We start from the raw sequence: 15,906 nt of genomic DNA, 5'->3' as shown, positions 1-15,906 counted from the left end.
CTGTTGTCTCCCCAGCAGAGCTGGTGGGGACCCTACAAGGAACCTGGCCGTTGGAGGAGCCATCACTCTAGGAAGCTCCAACCAGGGCTCCACACAGGTCTTTCCCGTCCTTCCAGACCAGATGCAAATTTTGCTGCCTGGCTTTGATTTTACCTTAAGTAAGGCTGCCAGTAATGGAGTTGACATGTGATTTTTATAGTTTCTAGAGAAACAGAACTAGACAGTTAGCTGAAGGTCAAATTCTTATGCAGGAGGAGCAGGGATTTGTTAGTCCTTTGTCCACAGAGGTGGAGGGTGATGGAGACTATCACTGTGTCGTCTCCTAAGAGTGCAGAAAAACGATTTCAAGTGCATAAGAACTTATTCAATTTGCAAGCCCCTATCACCATTAATTTACTCATTTCTGTATTTTATTATGCTTAATAAGAAAGAATGGATCTACATAAAATTCCTTATCGTGTTTTTAAGATGTCAGAGCCACATAACTTTTGTGTGTTTGAGGCATAAGACACCCACCCCGATCACATCTATATGTAAATACGTGTGTAAAATAGAAGAATCTAAGTTAATCATTTTAAATTACATTTGCTGTTGAGTCCCTGTCTCTTGCAGTTATGAGCTTTCTGCATGTGTTTCGTTAGCATGTGGCAATGACTACTCTGAGTTCCTGGACTTTGCAAGATTGCTAACTGACTCATGATACAAATATTTCCAGGGGGATCATGAAGACGCGGCCCCTGGTGATCGAGGGTTTCCTGGACGGCCAGGCCCCCCGGGCAGAGAAGGACCTAGAGGGCCTCCAGGACTGGGATTTCCTGGTCCGCCGGGAGAAAGGGGGCAACCAGGAGCCCCAGGTCGCCCGGGTGAGAGGGGCCCTGATGGCCCGAAGGGTCAGAAAGGTAACCGATTGTTTTATGTGGCAGTCTGTCAAGAGAAGTCATGGAAACTCAAGTGTGTGCTCTTCTGGGCCCTGTTATTAGAGCTGTGGCAGGACCGCTGAATAAAATTTCATCCAGCTGCTGTTTGGACCTTGGACGTCATCAAACAAATAGAAGCATTACAACACAATCACTATTTAAAACAAATTCTTAAAATGATAAGACGTCCTTGTTGCTTCATTTGGCACACCAAAGTTGTCTTTTATTTATTTCTCAGTCTCGAGTAATACCATCGAACCGTATTAAAATTACATGTGTACCCGTATTCAAAATAACTATTTTTACAATCTTTTGAGATAAGGCAGTGTATTCTAATAAAAAACGCTAGAGTTTCATTTAAAAACACATTACATTGTCCCTGACAACCCATTTGTAAGCATGCTTGGGAGGAAAAAAGAAGGAATTTTAAATACATTTGACAGTTTTATGAATTTAGAACAATAAAATGATCTGCAGTATTCTAGCTGTAAACTTTTTAAAATATTGGAAAAAGATATATTTAAGATTTTTTGTTTGTAATAGGCACATATACCTGGGTCTACATTGTTAACTGTGAAATTTCAAGAGAGAACGGCATGTTTGGTTCTTGATTGGACAACTTAGAGAAGCAAATACCTTGGAATTCAATAACGTTTAAAATCATGGACTGGGACCCACCAAAATCTAATGTTATTTTTACTCATCTCATGTTTTTGGTTTAAGAGCCTATGGCATAATACATTATGAGACAGTATTTCTGGGATAAAAGAGGAACGTCCCATTTTACAGGAGAAGGGATCTCAGGGGAACAAGCTTGGAGCCTTATTTTCCTCCCTGGTTAAAATGGGAGAGGATAATAACCACACTGCACAGTCGTTAGAAAAACAAGACCTGCTATTGGAGGCACCTGATCCCTGGCTGACCTTCAGGAAATGGTAGCTGTGTTTACTACCCGGCTCTGTCACTTTATCTGAATAATTCTCCCACGTCCAAACTAGGAGTCAAATGGCCTGAACTCAGCACAGCTGCTTGCTGCTATTTCATGATTTACCAAAGCGTCTGATTCCGTGGTACTCCACGCCCACGGGCCTATCAATCCAATATTTATTCTGTGTTGTTAAAACGGAATTAATGTGTTTCTTAGTCCCCTTATGTTTATAACAGCTCTGAGAATCGAAGTTCAGATTTTAGGACAGATTTTCCAGAAACTTGAAACAAAAGTAGTTCAAGTGATCTATGATATTTTTGAGTGTTTTCCTTTGCATTCTACATGTACTCTATGAAAAATATATTGATCAAGTTGTCATTGAGATTCACAGTGCATTGGACTATCAACTATATGAATGCTACCTTTTAAAATTATTATTCCAGGTGATACAATTTCTTGTAATGTCAGCTATCCTGGGAAGCCCGGCCCTCCTGGTATTGATGGACCTCCAGGTATGATCGATGAGAATTTACTGTCTTACACAGTCCCCAGAATTAAAAAGCCTGGCGAAGTAGATAAACCAAAAGCAAACCCACAGGCAGATATTCAGGTATTTCTAAAATTAATAAAAGGACTTGAGGGACTATGGGAAAACAGCATTTGTAGTCATTCGCATTGGGTCTGTACTCTAGTCTCCTGGTTTGGGCACTCCAAGTGGGCTTTTCATATCTCTGCAACAAAATTTACCTTGATTTGATTATATACAAGTTAAAACATCTGCCCTTTGAGAGTATAAAAATTGTTATCTGCTTTCTTGTCCTGTGTCCCAAGAATAAAAAATGATCATTGGCTTCCTGATTATAAATTTGTCTCAATTCTGCTTTACGACAGACCCAAACCTCTGACCAGAAACAATCTGAAAAATGCCCACATCCCCACATCCCGGCTTTCGCTTCCATGAAACTGCTTCATTTGCATCGTTTTCCTTATAGCTAAATTTAGATGTCAACTTTATATAAAGAATTTGGCCCAGTTTTCTTTTATTTGTTCAGAGTTCCCTTAAATTGATCCATTGAGCCCTTGCATAACTACTAAAGGTGACCCTTCTGTCCTATACAAGGAAGAACTTCAAGGTCGAATGATGAATGGCACTCTGGTGCCCTCTACAGACAATAGCATTTGTCGCAATAATGCTGCGAAACAACCTCAAAATCTCGGTGGGCTCCAACAACGAATATTTATTTCCTCTGTTAAGGGTCCGCAGGTTGGTTAGGGTTCAGCTGCTCTAAGATGGCGTCTGTAGACTTGCTTCTGGGCTCGAGTTCAGGTTCAGGTCTGCAACATCAGGTCACAGTGGGACCAGCATGAGCTTCTCATATGATTGCAGAAATGCATGAGGGCGGCCCGGCTTTATGGGCTAGGTCACTCCTCTCATTGCCTCATGGTTGTTAATGTCCTATTGGCCAAAGCAAGTCACAGGACCAAGCACCAAATCAAAGCGTGGGGACTACACTCCAGCCAGCGCGAGGCAAGGGCCAGGGTGTGGACGTATAATTCTCCATCAGTGCTGGTTGACTGATCGAATGCCTCTTGTCACATTTACTGATACCTTGTCATAGATGCATAAAAACAGTTCATGTTTACTTTCAGCAGCTTTCACCTCCAGGGAAGTGAACACTCAAACTTGAAGTTCATGGTTTGATGATTTGTCTGTTATTTCAGCTGAGTTATATCCTAGTAGCAAATCACAGAAGCTTTAAAAAAAAAAAAAAACCCTATAGGGACTTTTGACCTATATTTCCTTTAAGGAGAAAGTGCAATAAGAAGCAGGGACTAGATTTTGGCCTTTTCTGTGGTGTCTTCTCGTCCAGCCACACAATGGCCGCCACTTCTGTCCTCCCACAAGGACAGGCTGTGCTCCCCTATCTGTGCTTGAGACCCAGCACGAGAAGGTAGTGAGAAATTGAACTGAATGGTGGCGCTCATCCCAAAGGCTCTCAGGAAGAGTCCTTCACAGCGCAGCTTCCGAGAAAGCGCCCGAACACGGCTGCTGCCCATGGCACACTTATTTGGAGCAGGGCACTCATAAAAGAGTTATACAACCCAGGCTGGGCCACATCTTCACTACCGTCAAGTAGAAATACTCTGAAGCAGACTTAAGATCGATTTTTTAAAATCCTCTTATTTTGTTCTCACCTGATTTGTGTCTTATTGAGTCTGTGTTTCATTGTCGCTGTTTAGGTCCAAAGGGATTTCCAGGTCCTCCGGGTGCTCCTGGGATGAGGGGTTTTGATGGGAAGAAAGGTCGGCCTGGCAAACCAGGAATATCGAAAATACCTGGTCCCCCTGGTAAGGAAAGTGCTTTTCATCAGGAATGTCACATATGTCAGACACTGGATGGTCTCAGTAAGGTGATGGCCCAGAGATCCCCAGATGCAGGGGAATAGTGTTTGTTGCTACGTTAAGCTCTTCACTGGATTAGGGTAATTTTGTGAGTTCTAGGGGCCTTTTTCCCGTGAGGCATGAGTTATAGGCCATTGTTGGTCTATTGTGGTATAAAAACTGCTCAGTCCAGACAGGCTATTTGCCAGAGAATGCAAGCGATTAGGGAGATGTCATGGGCGTTTAGGAAATACAAAGTTGCGATTTATTTCCCTGCAAAAGGTGGCAACAACAATACCTGTTAAGGAAGTACCTTTGTATTTTTTTAAAAAATGTGTTTTTATCAAAGCAGTAGTCCTATATGTGCATAAGTTCTATATTTCTACGTTTAATGATGGAAACAATTTTTCTTCAATAGGTGCTCGTGGTGACATGGGAGATCCAGGTTTTGAAGGTGATAAGGGGTCCTCTCCTGCTGGGCCCCCGGGCCTCCCTGGTTTACCTGGAAAGAATGGTCAGAAAGGAATCCCTGGAGACCCCGTTTATGGCCACCCAGGACCCCCAGGAAAGAGAGGTCCTTCGGGAATGCCAGGGTTGAAAGGACTCAGGGGTGACCCAGGACGTCCCGGGCCTGCAGGTATGAGGGTTCTGCTGTCCCTGTGTCTACAAAGCCAGCCCAGTCCTGGAACAGGTCGTTGAAAGGTGTTTACAGTGTCTTGATTTAGAAATCCAGAACATAAAAATGTCCCATAAGCATCTTCCCTCCTATGTGGGCACTGGTTACATTTCAAACAACCCGTCTTGCCTTTGCATTTTATTGGCTGTTTGCAAATCCAGAGCAGCTTACGGTGCCTCAGGCACATCAGTTTGGTTCGGCAGCTCCTGGATGTCGGTCTGCCTGCTCCGGACGCAGGACAGTGTGTTAGCACCAAGGAGCAAGGACTGTGTAGCCAACCCATTGCCGTTGCCAGGGTGAAGGACAGGACAGACTGGACGAGGAAGAGGAGGAGCAGCTCAGGGGGGTAGGGCCATGTGCGCTGGAGTTCACGGAACGCTCCCTGGGAGAGCTAGGCACCAGCTGAGCCCTGGCAGAGGAGCTGTGTGATTTGGACAGGTGACAAGGTGACAGGGCTTCCTCCGTTCCAGCAGGGGCAGCAGGAGGGCAGCGGGGAAGGAACTCGGGGTGGGAAGATGGCCCTGGCAGGGATTCACATCCTCTTCTGAAATCTCTAAGGATTCTGCAGGATCCCCAGCAGAGGTTTTCAGATTTAAATGAACTTAAAAGTAACCCTGGGTTGAGGGTGGAATGAGGTTGTTAGAATCGTCTCTTCTGGGTTCCAGTCTCAGGAATTCTGTTTCATTACATCAGAATTGGGTGAGGCCCAACAGTGGAGTATGAGCCTCGGCCTTTAGGGTGTTAGCGACCAAGAGTGCACCCCAGACCAGACTTGAACAAACACTGCTGTTTCCTTTCTAACAGTGAATGCACCAGTGTTTATTAGGGACCCATGATAGTACAATCATACGGGGCAAGTGGGAGGGCAGGGCTGTTAGCCACATTCTCTGTCCTCGGGGAGCTTACCTGGTAGTTTGTAAGGCAAAATATTCACATCCAAAAATCCAATAAATTGGCAAGTCACAGCACATTATGTGGGTCAATGAAAATAATTTTGGTCTGATAATCTCACTATCAGACTTGTGAAAAGATATGTCAGGGCAGTGTTCTACAGGAGTTGAAGGTTATAAAACACACTTGAACAGTTGACTCTTGAACAACGCTGGGGTTTAGAGACACTGAACCCCACTCCCCACACACAAACTTGGCAGTCAAAACCCTACATGTAAACTTTGACTCTCCTACACTTACTACAATAACCTACTCTTGAATGTAAGCCTCACTGATAGCATAAACAGTCAATCAACACAGTTTGCATGTTATATTTATATTATAGACTGTATTCTTACAATAAAAGTAAGTCAGAGAAAAGAAAACGCTATTAAGAAAATCATAAGGAAGAGAAAATACATTTACAGTATTTATGGGAAAAAATCTACATATAAGTTGACCCATACAGTTCAAACCTGAGTTGCTCAGAGGTCATCTGTAGCATCAGTCACAATAAAGACAGTTAAGTAACACACACACACGTACACACTCAGAAGAAGAAATACTATTCAGCTATTAGCATTAGCAGTTAAAATTATATTTGTAAATATTACAACAAAATGGAAAACATTTGCAGATTAATATGCAATGTCAAATAACCTAACAATTGACTGTGCACTGTGATTACTATTTTAAAATGTGAACATATGAACCAAAAAATTATAAAGAAAATACGGAAAAATAAAATAGATTTATTTTGGTTGGAATGGGGAATTATTGGGGGGGGGTATTTTTCTTTCTGAAGATTATGAATGAGACTATCCGATAGATAGAAATGCAAATTCATACAGGACAAATTGGCTTTATAAGTGCTGTGGAGATTTGCTGTGAAGCCTGCTGCTATGTTGTTAGAGATTAATTAAAATCAGGAAGAACTGCATGGTTTTTCATTCTGCATAAACCACTTCTTTACTGTCTACATAACCTTTTCAAATAATTCTTAGCAATGCATGGTTTTCCCATTCAGAGACCTAACTCACTGGAGCACCGAGCTAGGATCAAAATGCTGACTTCCTGTATTGACACGCCTGCACTCTGTGGTAGGCCATCTGCATTGTTTTGTGCTATGAGTGTCACAGGTGAATTGTATCATTTCAGGGCCAGCAGGCGTGCCCGGAATCCCAGGTCTCAAAGGTCCTAAAGGCAGAGAGGGGAGTATGGGGTTTCCAGGTATCCCAGGTCTCCCTGGCCATTCCTGTGAAAGAGGCGCTCCCGGGTTACCAGGGCAACCAGGACTCCCTGGGGCTCCAGGCAGCCCAGGTAAGTGTCAGCAGGGGGCAGGAACTGTGAAGGGTCTGGGGCTTTACCTGACTTACGCATGAATGAGCTTGCTTGTTGCTCCTTCACTGATGCCGGAAGAAGCAAGACTGCAGGGTCGGAGATGAAGAACGTCGTCATTCACTGCACAGAAAGTAGCATGATCTTCTTGTCAGTTTATGTCATGTCCCCATGCCACCCAAATCTCTCAGGGACAACGTAAGAGGGGCTAGATACATGCCACACACACCTGAGAGGAGCTCTGAGCCTGGAAAGCCACTAGTTTTCAGTAGTCTATAAGACAACCTACTTCCTCGACCAGGGGAGGTGCTATATGACCTGTCAAGGTTGCTCACTGCAAACATGACCTTGAGAAATACCCCAGGTAAAGAGCAGTCAGGACCTTGGATCCTTGGCATAGCCATCAAGACGTGCAGGAACTTGAAGAGACCCGTGAAAGAGTGATGCTCAACACAAGGCTCTAGGGGGCTATTTCCAATGTGATCTTCCTCTGACCATACAGATTGTCACCTGTTACATAAATGCTATTGCTCTGATCCAAATGTAGGAATATGCCCCGTCGTAGGGTCAACACAAGATTGGGGCAAAACCTGCCACTATAACTTTATTCCTAGCACCAATAATGTTAGATGATGTTGCTCTGAGTTCTGTAATTCTCTCATCACAGTTAACATTCTGACCAAAACTCAGTTGGCTGTAGCTTCCAGAAGGATCTGGGAAGTTTTCTTTAGTGTCTGCACCCAACTCCTGCTCAGAGTAAACACAAATAATGTTCTCGTTTTTACCCCTATCCATTTCCCATCAAAACTCTATAATATTCATGTATCCTTATTGGGAAATATTGATTCAAGTAATAAATATTTGAAATATTTCTGCCCTTCATTTTATAGCAGCCAGAAAAAGTATATTTGTGGAATGATGGAGCATTGCTAGTCTTAGCTTAGCTTATAAATATTGTTTCACTTTTGTTTCATTGGCCGTAGGTGCACAATTTAAGCCACCATGACTACGTTTTTCCTGCCTGTGTGTGAAGCCACTTTTCAGTCTCCCTACCTTGCTGTCACTGTGCTTTGCCTTAGGTGCCCCGGGCTGGAAAGGACAGCGAGGGGATGTGGGGCCTCCTGGGCCAGCTGGAATGAAGGGTCTCCCAGGAGCCCCAGGAAGGCCAGGGCCAGATGGACCCAGAGGACCTCCGGGAATCCCAGGCCCTTACGGGGACGACGGACTACCTGGTCTTCCAGGCCCCAAGGGTGGGTAGCACTTTTCAATTATTTTCCTCCTTTTATAAACTTGAAATCCACTGCCAAGTGAGGCCTGTTAGGTCTGACCACACTATAGAGTGTTCTGTTCAATGAACCTGACTTTGTCCTTCCCTTGGTGACATTCCCCCCCTTCTTGTCCTCTGTACTAATATTCCCAGCAGCAGAATGTTTTGGTAGGTGGGGTGTTAGGGCCACAGAAGTCACAAGCACTTCTGGTCAATGAACTTGGTAGAACCAGTAAACTATAGTGTCAGGGTTAATGTGCTCCTATGTTGGATGGGCCCCCTCCCCCTTTCACTAGCTCCCTCCCTCACACCCAGTTCTCTAAAACCATTATGGAATCAGGACTGAGAAACACAAGGGCCTGCACTTGAGATCTGCAGGGTGAGAGAGCCCAGCTCTGACACGGTATGTGACTGACCGTGACTGCTCACCGTCAATACCGACTCAGAGTCAGGTGGGAACAGGACTGCAGATCTAAGGACGGTACTGGCCTTGAGAACATTTCCTAAAAATTCATGCTTTCTTCTGTCCAGGACCCCAGGGGCTGCCGGGGCTGCCAGGTTTTCCTGGAGAGAGCGGAAGGCCTGGCCCCGAGGGACCCCGTGGCAGAAAGGGGGAGGTCGGAGAGAAGGGCTGGGCCGGCCCCGGAGGAGACCAGGGAGCGAGAGGCGCCAAAGGTAAATGCGGTTAACCGCACAGCGACGCAGCAGCGGCTGCTCCCAGGGTTTGAGCAGAACCCATAAATACGGCCTCTGAAGGATACAAGTGGGGCTCCCCGGCAGCTGGGATTCCTCCTCCGCCTTTTGGTTCCGTGGTATTGGTTTTAGAATTTTCAACAAAATTCATTTTTCTTCCCTCTCAATCTTATTATATAAAACTATGATAAAGAAATTGCTCTTTTAATAGAAGAAAGTTAACGAGTGCTTTGATTTTATAGCTATTGGAAGTCAGAGAACACTCTCACCTTTTAGAAAAGGGGTGCAGGCAGGGCTCTTGGCTCCTGAATTCTGTTTCAATTCTTTTACGAAAAAAAGAATTAGCTTTTTATTTTTTTTTTAGAGAGCCAGATATAAATATGTTAGACTTTGCAGGAAGTACGGTCTCCGTTGCAACTCTTTGGCTTGGCCGTTGCGGCACGAAAGCTGCCAGAGACAACATGTAAAACATTTTATTTATGGAGACGGAAATTTGAACTTCGTTTAATTTTCGCATGTCATAAAATACTATTCCTGTCCTGAGTTTTTCTCCCAACGATTTGAAAGTGTGAAAAGCAATCACGGCTCACGAGTGGCACACAGACTGGCAGCCGGCGGGCTCGGGCCCCGCGCTGCGGTGTGCCAACCTCGGAAACAGAATAAGGTCACTTTCGTGGGGCCCTGAGATGAGTCTCCTCAGGCTTCATTTAAAGTCAGAGTTTTCAGTAAAATAAAATAAACAATTGAGCGTCGACTGTAACTGAAAAGTAAAAAATAAAGCTTTTATTAGTATAAAGCATACACATGTTGAGATCACTTGTTTAAATATCGTCATCTATGCTAAATAGTTACTTTTACCACGTGGCCATGAGTCTGTAGTGACTGAAGGTAACTCTTTGTTTCTGCTGAGAACAAATCGTTGTCAGTTTTAGAAACAAGGGAAAAACCCTAAAGCCCTTTGGGCAAATAGCCTCATAGTTAATTCAAATGGCTTTTACTTCTCAGGTGATTGATTCTGCTATTGTTTTGCTTTACTAGCCTATAAATTACTTATGTAGAATCAAGGAATCAAGGAATCAGTCTCTGCTAGCTGAGATAAGTGATGTTTGCTGTGCTATTGATATTAAGCCAGTAAACAATGATCCCACTAAAAAAAAGTAAAATATTAGGTGAATGCCAGTGATGTATTGACAAATTAGTTCTCCAAAATAAAGTTTAAAAGAAATGCCCTGATAGCCATGTCATGAATACTCCCACCATGGCACGAATACTCCCACTGTGGCGTGAATACTTTGGTATCAATACTTTCACCACGGCATAAATACTCCAAGAATGGCTGATTTAAACCTTCCAAAATTCTTGAATGGTTAATAATTGGCTCTCAACAAGCTGATAGGAGCCCGCCCCAACACACTCTACAGCTGGACAGTGTTTCTGAAAAGCAGGCCGCTATATCGCTCACCTTCCTACTTTCTGGAATTCTCTGTGTGGAGACCCACATTGAGATATGCGTCTGTTTCTTCAATGGAAGCAAAATAATAGAGGGTGGCTGGGAAGGGGAAGAGAGGGAACTAGAAAATACAAGACAGGCAATGACAATTTTGCAGGATAAAAAAGACATATTTTAGACCCGGAGCTTTTCAAGCCTGTCTTTTTTCACTTGAGACTAAGACCAGTTTGGCTGAATTCAGCAAACGTTCACTGAGCGTTCACTGAGCGTTCACGGTACCCCAGACCCTGTTCGTGGACAGGTTGGGAGGGGTGTGTAAAAGGCACGGCCCCCCCTTTAGCAAGCTGACCGACAATGTTGCTGCTGTGCAGTCCCCCAACCTAAACGCAGTTTAGTAGATTAATGGGGGGTTGCAAACTGGACGTGAAATGATAACAGAAGGCTCACGTGTTTTGCTCTTGAATAATTAATATTTAAAGGAGAGACAGGATCCCCAGGAGAGGAAGGAGCAATGACTATAATTTCCAGAAAGGGGGAAACCGGGAAACCTGGACCTCCTGGAGATGACGGACCCCCAGGAGAAGAAGGTAAACGCTTACGTTTTTTAACCATATCAGATACATTAACTTCTCTGAAGATCATTCCAACAAGCATGTGTATCAGGCAACTTTTCCCGTAACACTGAGACCAGGACAGGTGCTTTTTTAGATATAAATATACGCCAATGAACTTACGGTAGTTTGTTATTGTTGGGTTTTTTTGTTTGTTTGTTTGTTTTTGCTTTCCCATACTAGAACTTAGCCGAAGTTCATGTGTATTTATAGATTTGGATATTTCAAAGTAGGATCAGTCCCGAGATACATACAAATTACTGTTCCAGATCTGAAGTACCCTGTTTTGGGTGGCTGGTATTAAACCGAATTGCACAAAGAGGGTCCCAGTCATTTTCACTCAGCGTGGTTTGAGTTAGCAGGGCCGGGCCGACCCTGCCTTTCTAACAAGCTCTCCTGGCCTGTGCTGCCACCTCAGGGACAGCACACAGCAAGGACTTGACCTCCACTCTGGTGTCCTCTTGCCCAAGTTCAGACTTATTCTCATGAGACCTGAGTTCTTGTCTTGGCTCCGTCCAGAGCCAGTTCATTGTTAGGGGCCCAACATTTTACGTTTGCTGGGTAAGTTCTTCATTTGTAAAATGAGCGTGATGGCGCCAATGATGCTGCACAGTGGCTCCTTCCCAGGACACCCCCGAGGCTGTTCATGGGCAGCCTCTTTCCTAGTCAGGCCACTGAAGCCAGAAACTGTTGCCATGTAGTTTAGAGAAGGAATTAGGATTCCCAATCCCTTTGGCTTCGTCTCCTGAAAGTAGGACCACGGTCCTCAGCCTGGTCCAAGAATTGCTCCAATTGGTTTCTAATCCTTCCAACCCTTCCCAGGCGATAAAGGCAACCCTGGGATGCCGGGGAGAAGAGGAGAGCCGGGAAGACACGGGCCACCCGGATTCCACCGAGGAGAGCCAGGTGAAACCGGGCAGCCAGGACGCCCTGGCCTCCCGGGCCCTCCAGGCTCCCCCGGGCTGAGAGGGATCACTGGCTTTCCGGGATTTCCAGGCGAACAGGTAAGTGGCTGCTCTCTGGGGGGAGAAGAAATAACGAAACCTTGTACTCTCAGGCCGCTGAGGGGGAGTCATAATTTGCCAGTGGATGTCATTGCCCCCTCCTTGGCTGTTAGGATTAAGGGGTTGGCTGCGGGAAGGATGGAGAGACTTCCGGAAGGCCACGATGTAACTATAATCTCCAACCAGGCCTGGTTCCTATGACAGAGATGACCTAGGCACTTACTCCATGAGCTCCGTGGGACTTGCTTCATCATTGCTGATGTACTAGAATAAAGGGTCACTGAACAATGACCCAGATTCTGGTTTCTAAGCCTCCATATCCAATATCAGATATCACAGCTTCTGCTGTAAACACACTGACTCAGTCCTTCCAGTTACGAGTAAAAGAGCCCCTGAGAAGCCAGGAGGTACACTAGGTGGCATTGCCTGCACCACCACGTCTAGAAAATGTATAATGTAGCTTGCCACCCATCTCTCGGAATAAAATAGACTTTTAAAGTTTTTGGCATGACATGATGTCTAATAATATTTTAGTCAGTATGAACTTGTTTATTTAAAACTTAAAATTCAAGTCACGTGATGCAGTTACTGTCAAGTACGGAGACCTGAACGCTGCCCGTTGGGACGGATGCCTCCAGTTCTGAAGTTCCATCCACTTCTAAAAACTAGACACGTGGAGTGGTGTGCTTGCGACGCAATTCTAAGTCTCTTTACCACTGCGAGTTATAAACACCAAATTGGTTATGGAAAATTGGCCCTGGATTATGTCATGCCTGTGTCACTGGTATGTGAAACCCAATTAAGGTTCTCCTTCTGTTTCATTAAACTCTCAGGGGGAGCCAGGCTCTCCAGGGCTCCCTGGAGCTTCCGGAATTGATGGGACGAGAGGACCTAAAGGTATGGTTTGGAAATACAGCAGCCGGCCATCGATCCCATAATCCTGGGTGTTTGTAACATCGTGTGGGAGCACCTTTTGCATGAAAAGCAAACCCTAATCAAACTGCAACACCCAGGGGTTCTTTTTAGGCTCTTCTAGGTAGTCACACACTCAGACCCAAGTCACCCGCATTTGTCATTCAGATCCAAGAGTACCAGGCAGTCAACAGCAAGCCTGTAGGGCACATCAGGCTGTGCCCCTCAGGGGGAGTCCTTGCAGCCGTCCCTGGAGTGACTGCAGCTCCCTAAGTGACAGCTCAGGTGCCGTGAGATTGGGTCCTCACGGGCGCTCACTGTCGACCGTGGCTGAGAAGCCCTGTGCCCCACAGAGGCCAGAATCTCTAAGGACTCGGCAGGGGTGGTGTTTAGGGTCCCGGGTGTAAGAGTCACAGCCCACAAAGGCCAAAGCCAGGACTTCCCACCGGGTGTTAGTTAATAATTCACTTAAGACTCCCTGGGCCACATGCAATGTACAGTTGGGTTACTTTTTAATGTAATTCAAGGGTCAGCAAGTATGCTTTCTTTGAAGGAACAAATTATAAATATTTTTAGTTTGTGGTCTCCGTCACAACAGCTCGATTGTCCATGAAAGAAAGCAGCCATAGACATTACACAAAGGGGTGTGGCTAAGTGCCAATAAAACTTTATTTACAAACAGGCTATAGGCCTGTTTACCTTGTGCCTTGGAACACAACCTATATTCTACTTTTATGATGTTTCTGGGGAACAGAAACAGAAAGGTGACCCAATGTCAGAAATGTTCTTAGAGAGAGATTTCATTAACTCTTTACTCACATACACAAGCACATAAAGAGAAATCAGTCTATCTTAAATTGCAATGTTTGCATGAAACCTTTAATACTTTTACTTTAATACTTTTACTATTTTTCTATACCGTTGGGTTAATATTTTTTCTATACCATTGGTCTAATATTTTTAAATCTGCTCTAAAATGATTCACCTTTTTAGCCCCACTCTCTGTGAATTCACAGGTTTGATATGCAGTTATATTTTATTTTAATGCAGTTAAAAAAACCTTTAAAGTGTAAACTACTAACTAATGAACCACCTAAAAATCTTCTCCCTTATTACCAATGATACATGCTTTACCCTTTGACAGAAACTACATCAATAATATGATATAATTGTAAGAAAATATGTAATAAAAATAAACCATGCACACAATTATTCAGAAAGAATAATATAGATCTCTTCTTCTTCAGAAATGGTTACAAAGAGGGAAATTTTCATATCTGACTTTAGACATTTTATAGCTTTCGGACTCAGAACTCACTCCTCTTCTACTTCCCTATAAATTTACTCTAGTCCCTTTGCGTCTCTCAAAGTACAAACCTGCTCCTTATTTCCTTTGTGCTTCTATCAGGCAGCATTTTGCAAGGAACTGAAATGCACTCCAGATACATAGAGTAAAAGATACCCTATGAGGCCCGCAGAGAGGAGACACAGTTCTGCCAGACAGTCATGCTGGTTAACAGAACCCATGGGGCTCTCTTGCGAGTCCTCTGCCATTCCCCACAGCCTCTTTTTGCTTACCTGCCAGCGGGTTTCATCACCCTCTACTTAGTATCCTTCCTGAGTACGTTTGAATTGCATTCCAACATGCTCCACATTAGGGCGCTGTGATAATGTTCTTTTTTCCTTGGCTTTCTGCGTCAATAGCCAGTGACCGCCAATTCTCACTTTGTATTACAACTTCTCAAGGGGAGATTGGCTGACCAGGGACTGGCAAATTCCTGCTCCTCAAATAATCAGCGACAACTGGAGGAGGGTCAGATGGAAGGGAACCCGGTACAGGGGGTAGGTGGGACCTGTGAGAAAGCAGTGCTGGTGGGCAGGTGTTAGCGAACATGCCTGATTAGCTCTCTTCGTCCCTTGCAACCCTTCCTGGCCACCCCGTTTTGAGCCCTCCATTTATAACGGGCTCCCACTACTGACGTAAGGCCTTGGGTCCGGAAGCGCTTGGCAGCAGCCTGGGCCATAGGTGTCATTGCCTACAACGGCCTTTGAATGTGCCACTTCCTGTGAAAGCATCAGTGAAGTGTGACTTTGCGGTTTTGTTTTCGCAAGAACACTAAGTTGAGCTTCCTTGCAGAGGGCTTGACATGTGGCTGCAGCGGCTAAAACAACCTGTTTTTGTTTCAAAAACACAACATAAGGATAGAGTTACTCCACGCCAGGGAATCTCTTAAACTGATGCCTAAATTTGAAACTATTTTAGGGAATTTAAAAGTTTAAACTTCTTTAAGATTTATAGTTTCCTATGATTGTTATCAATGATAAAATTGTGTGTGTTTACATACATCTTGCATCTGTGTTTCCATTTGTCCTTATGTGGGAAATTAAAGCATTAAAAAAAAGAATCCTCCCGCAGAATATCTGAAGATAGACTATAAAGACAAATTATAAAGATAAATTTATGAAAGTTATTAAGTCACTCATATGAGACAAAATTAAATTCTCCTACGTAACGTTGTGTGCGTTTTGTCACTTACAGGAAACAAAGGCGACCCTGCCCGTCAGCTCGGGCCACCTGGTCCAAAGGGTGAGCCTGGTAGTCCCGGGTGTCCAGGTACAGCTACGCATTTTTCTTACTAAAACAAAAAACGAATACGTTCGGTTTGAAGAAGAGAACGATTACTTTGTCCTCTGCGTCTGCAATGATTATGTCAGTGTTTTCTCCCCGCTTTGCCATTAAGATACATATCAGAGGATTATGTATAAACACGACATGGCAGTCCTGGCTGACAAGGACC

The 15,906-nt window shown here is 44.4% G+C and overlaps 1 protein-coding gene across 1 annotated transcript in view; it reads left to right on the top strand.

The window, feature by feature from the left end:
- Window positions 1-15,906, top strand: part of COL4A4 (collagen type IV alpha 4 chain) — a 105,932-nt gene that overhangs the window by 59,749 nt on the left and 30,277 nt on the right. The window contains exons 25-35 of the mRNA XM_090284782.1: window positions 716-899; window positions 2,289-2,357; window positions 4,087-4,194; window positions 4,646-4,864; window positions 6,992-7,153; window positions 8,251-8,421; window positions 8,970-9,113; window positions 11,061-11,168; window positions 12,015-12,196; window positions 13,030-13,093; window positions 15,648-15,722. Of these exons, the coding sequence (XP_090140908.1) occupies window positions 716-899; window positions 2,289-2,357; window positions 4,087-4,194; window positions 4,646-4,864; window positions 6,992-7,153; window positions 8,251-8,421; window positions 8,970-9,113; window positions 11,061-11,168; window positions 12,015-12,196; window positions 13,030-13,093; window positions 15,648-15,722 (1,486 nt within the window). The remainder of the gene's footprint in view (window positions 1-715; window positions 900-2,288; window positions 2,358-4,086; window positions 4,195-4,645; window positions 4,865-6,991; window positions 7,154-8,250; window positions 8,422-8,969; window positions 9,114-11,060; window positions 11,169-12,014; window positions 12,197-13,029; window positions 13,094-15,647; window positions 15,723-15,906) is intronic.

The sequence above is a fragment of the Furipterus horrens genome, unplaced genomic scaffold (genome assembly GCF_987537825.1).
Source record: "Furipterus horrens unplaced genomic scaffold, mFurHor1.1.pri manual_scaffold_1, whole genome shotgun sequence".
Taxonomy (NCBI): domain Eukaryota; kingdom Metazoa; phylum Chordata; class Mammalia; order Chiroptera; family Furipteridae; genus Furipterus; species Furipterus horrens.
This window is presented reverse-complemented; position numbering and strand designations above follow the sequence as displayed.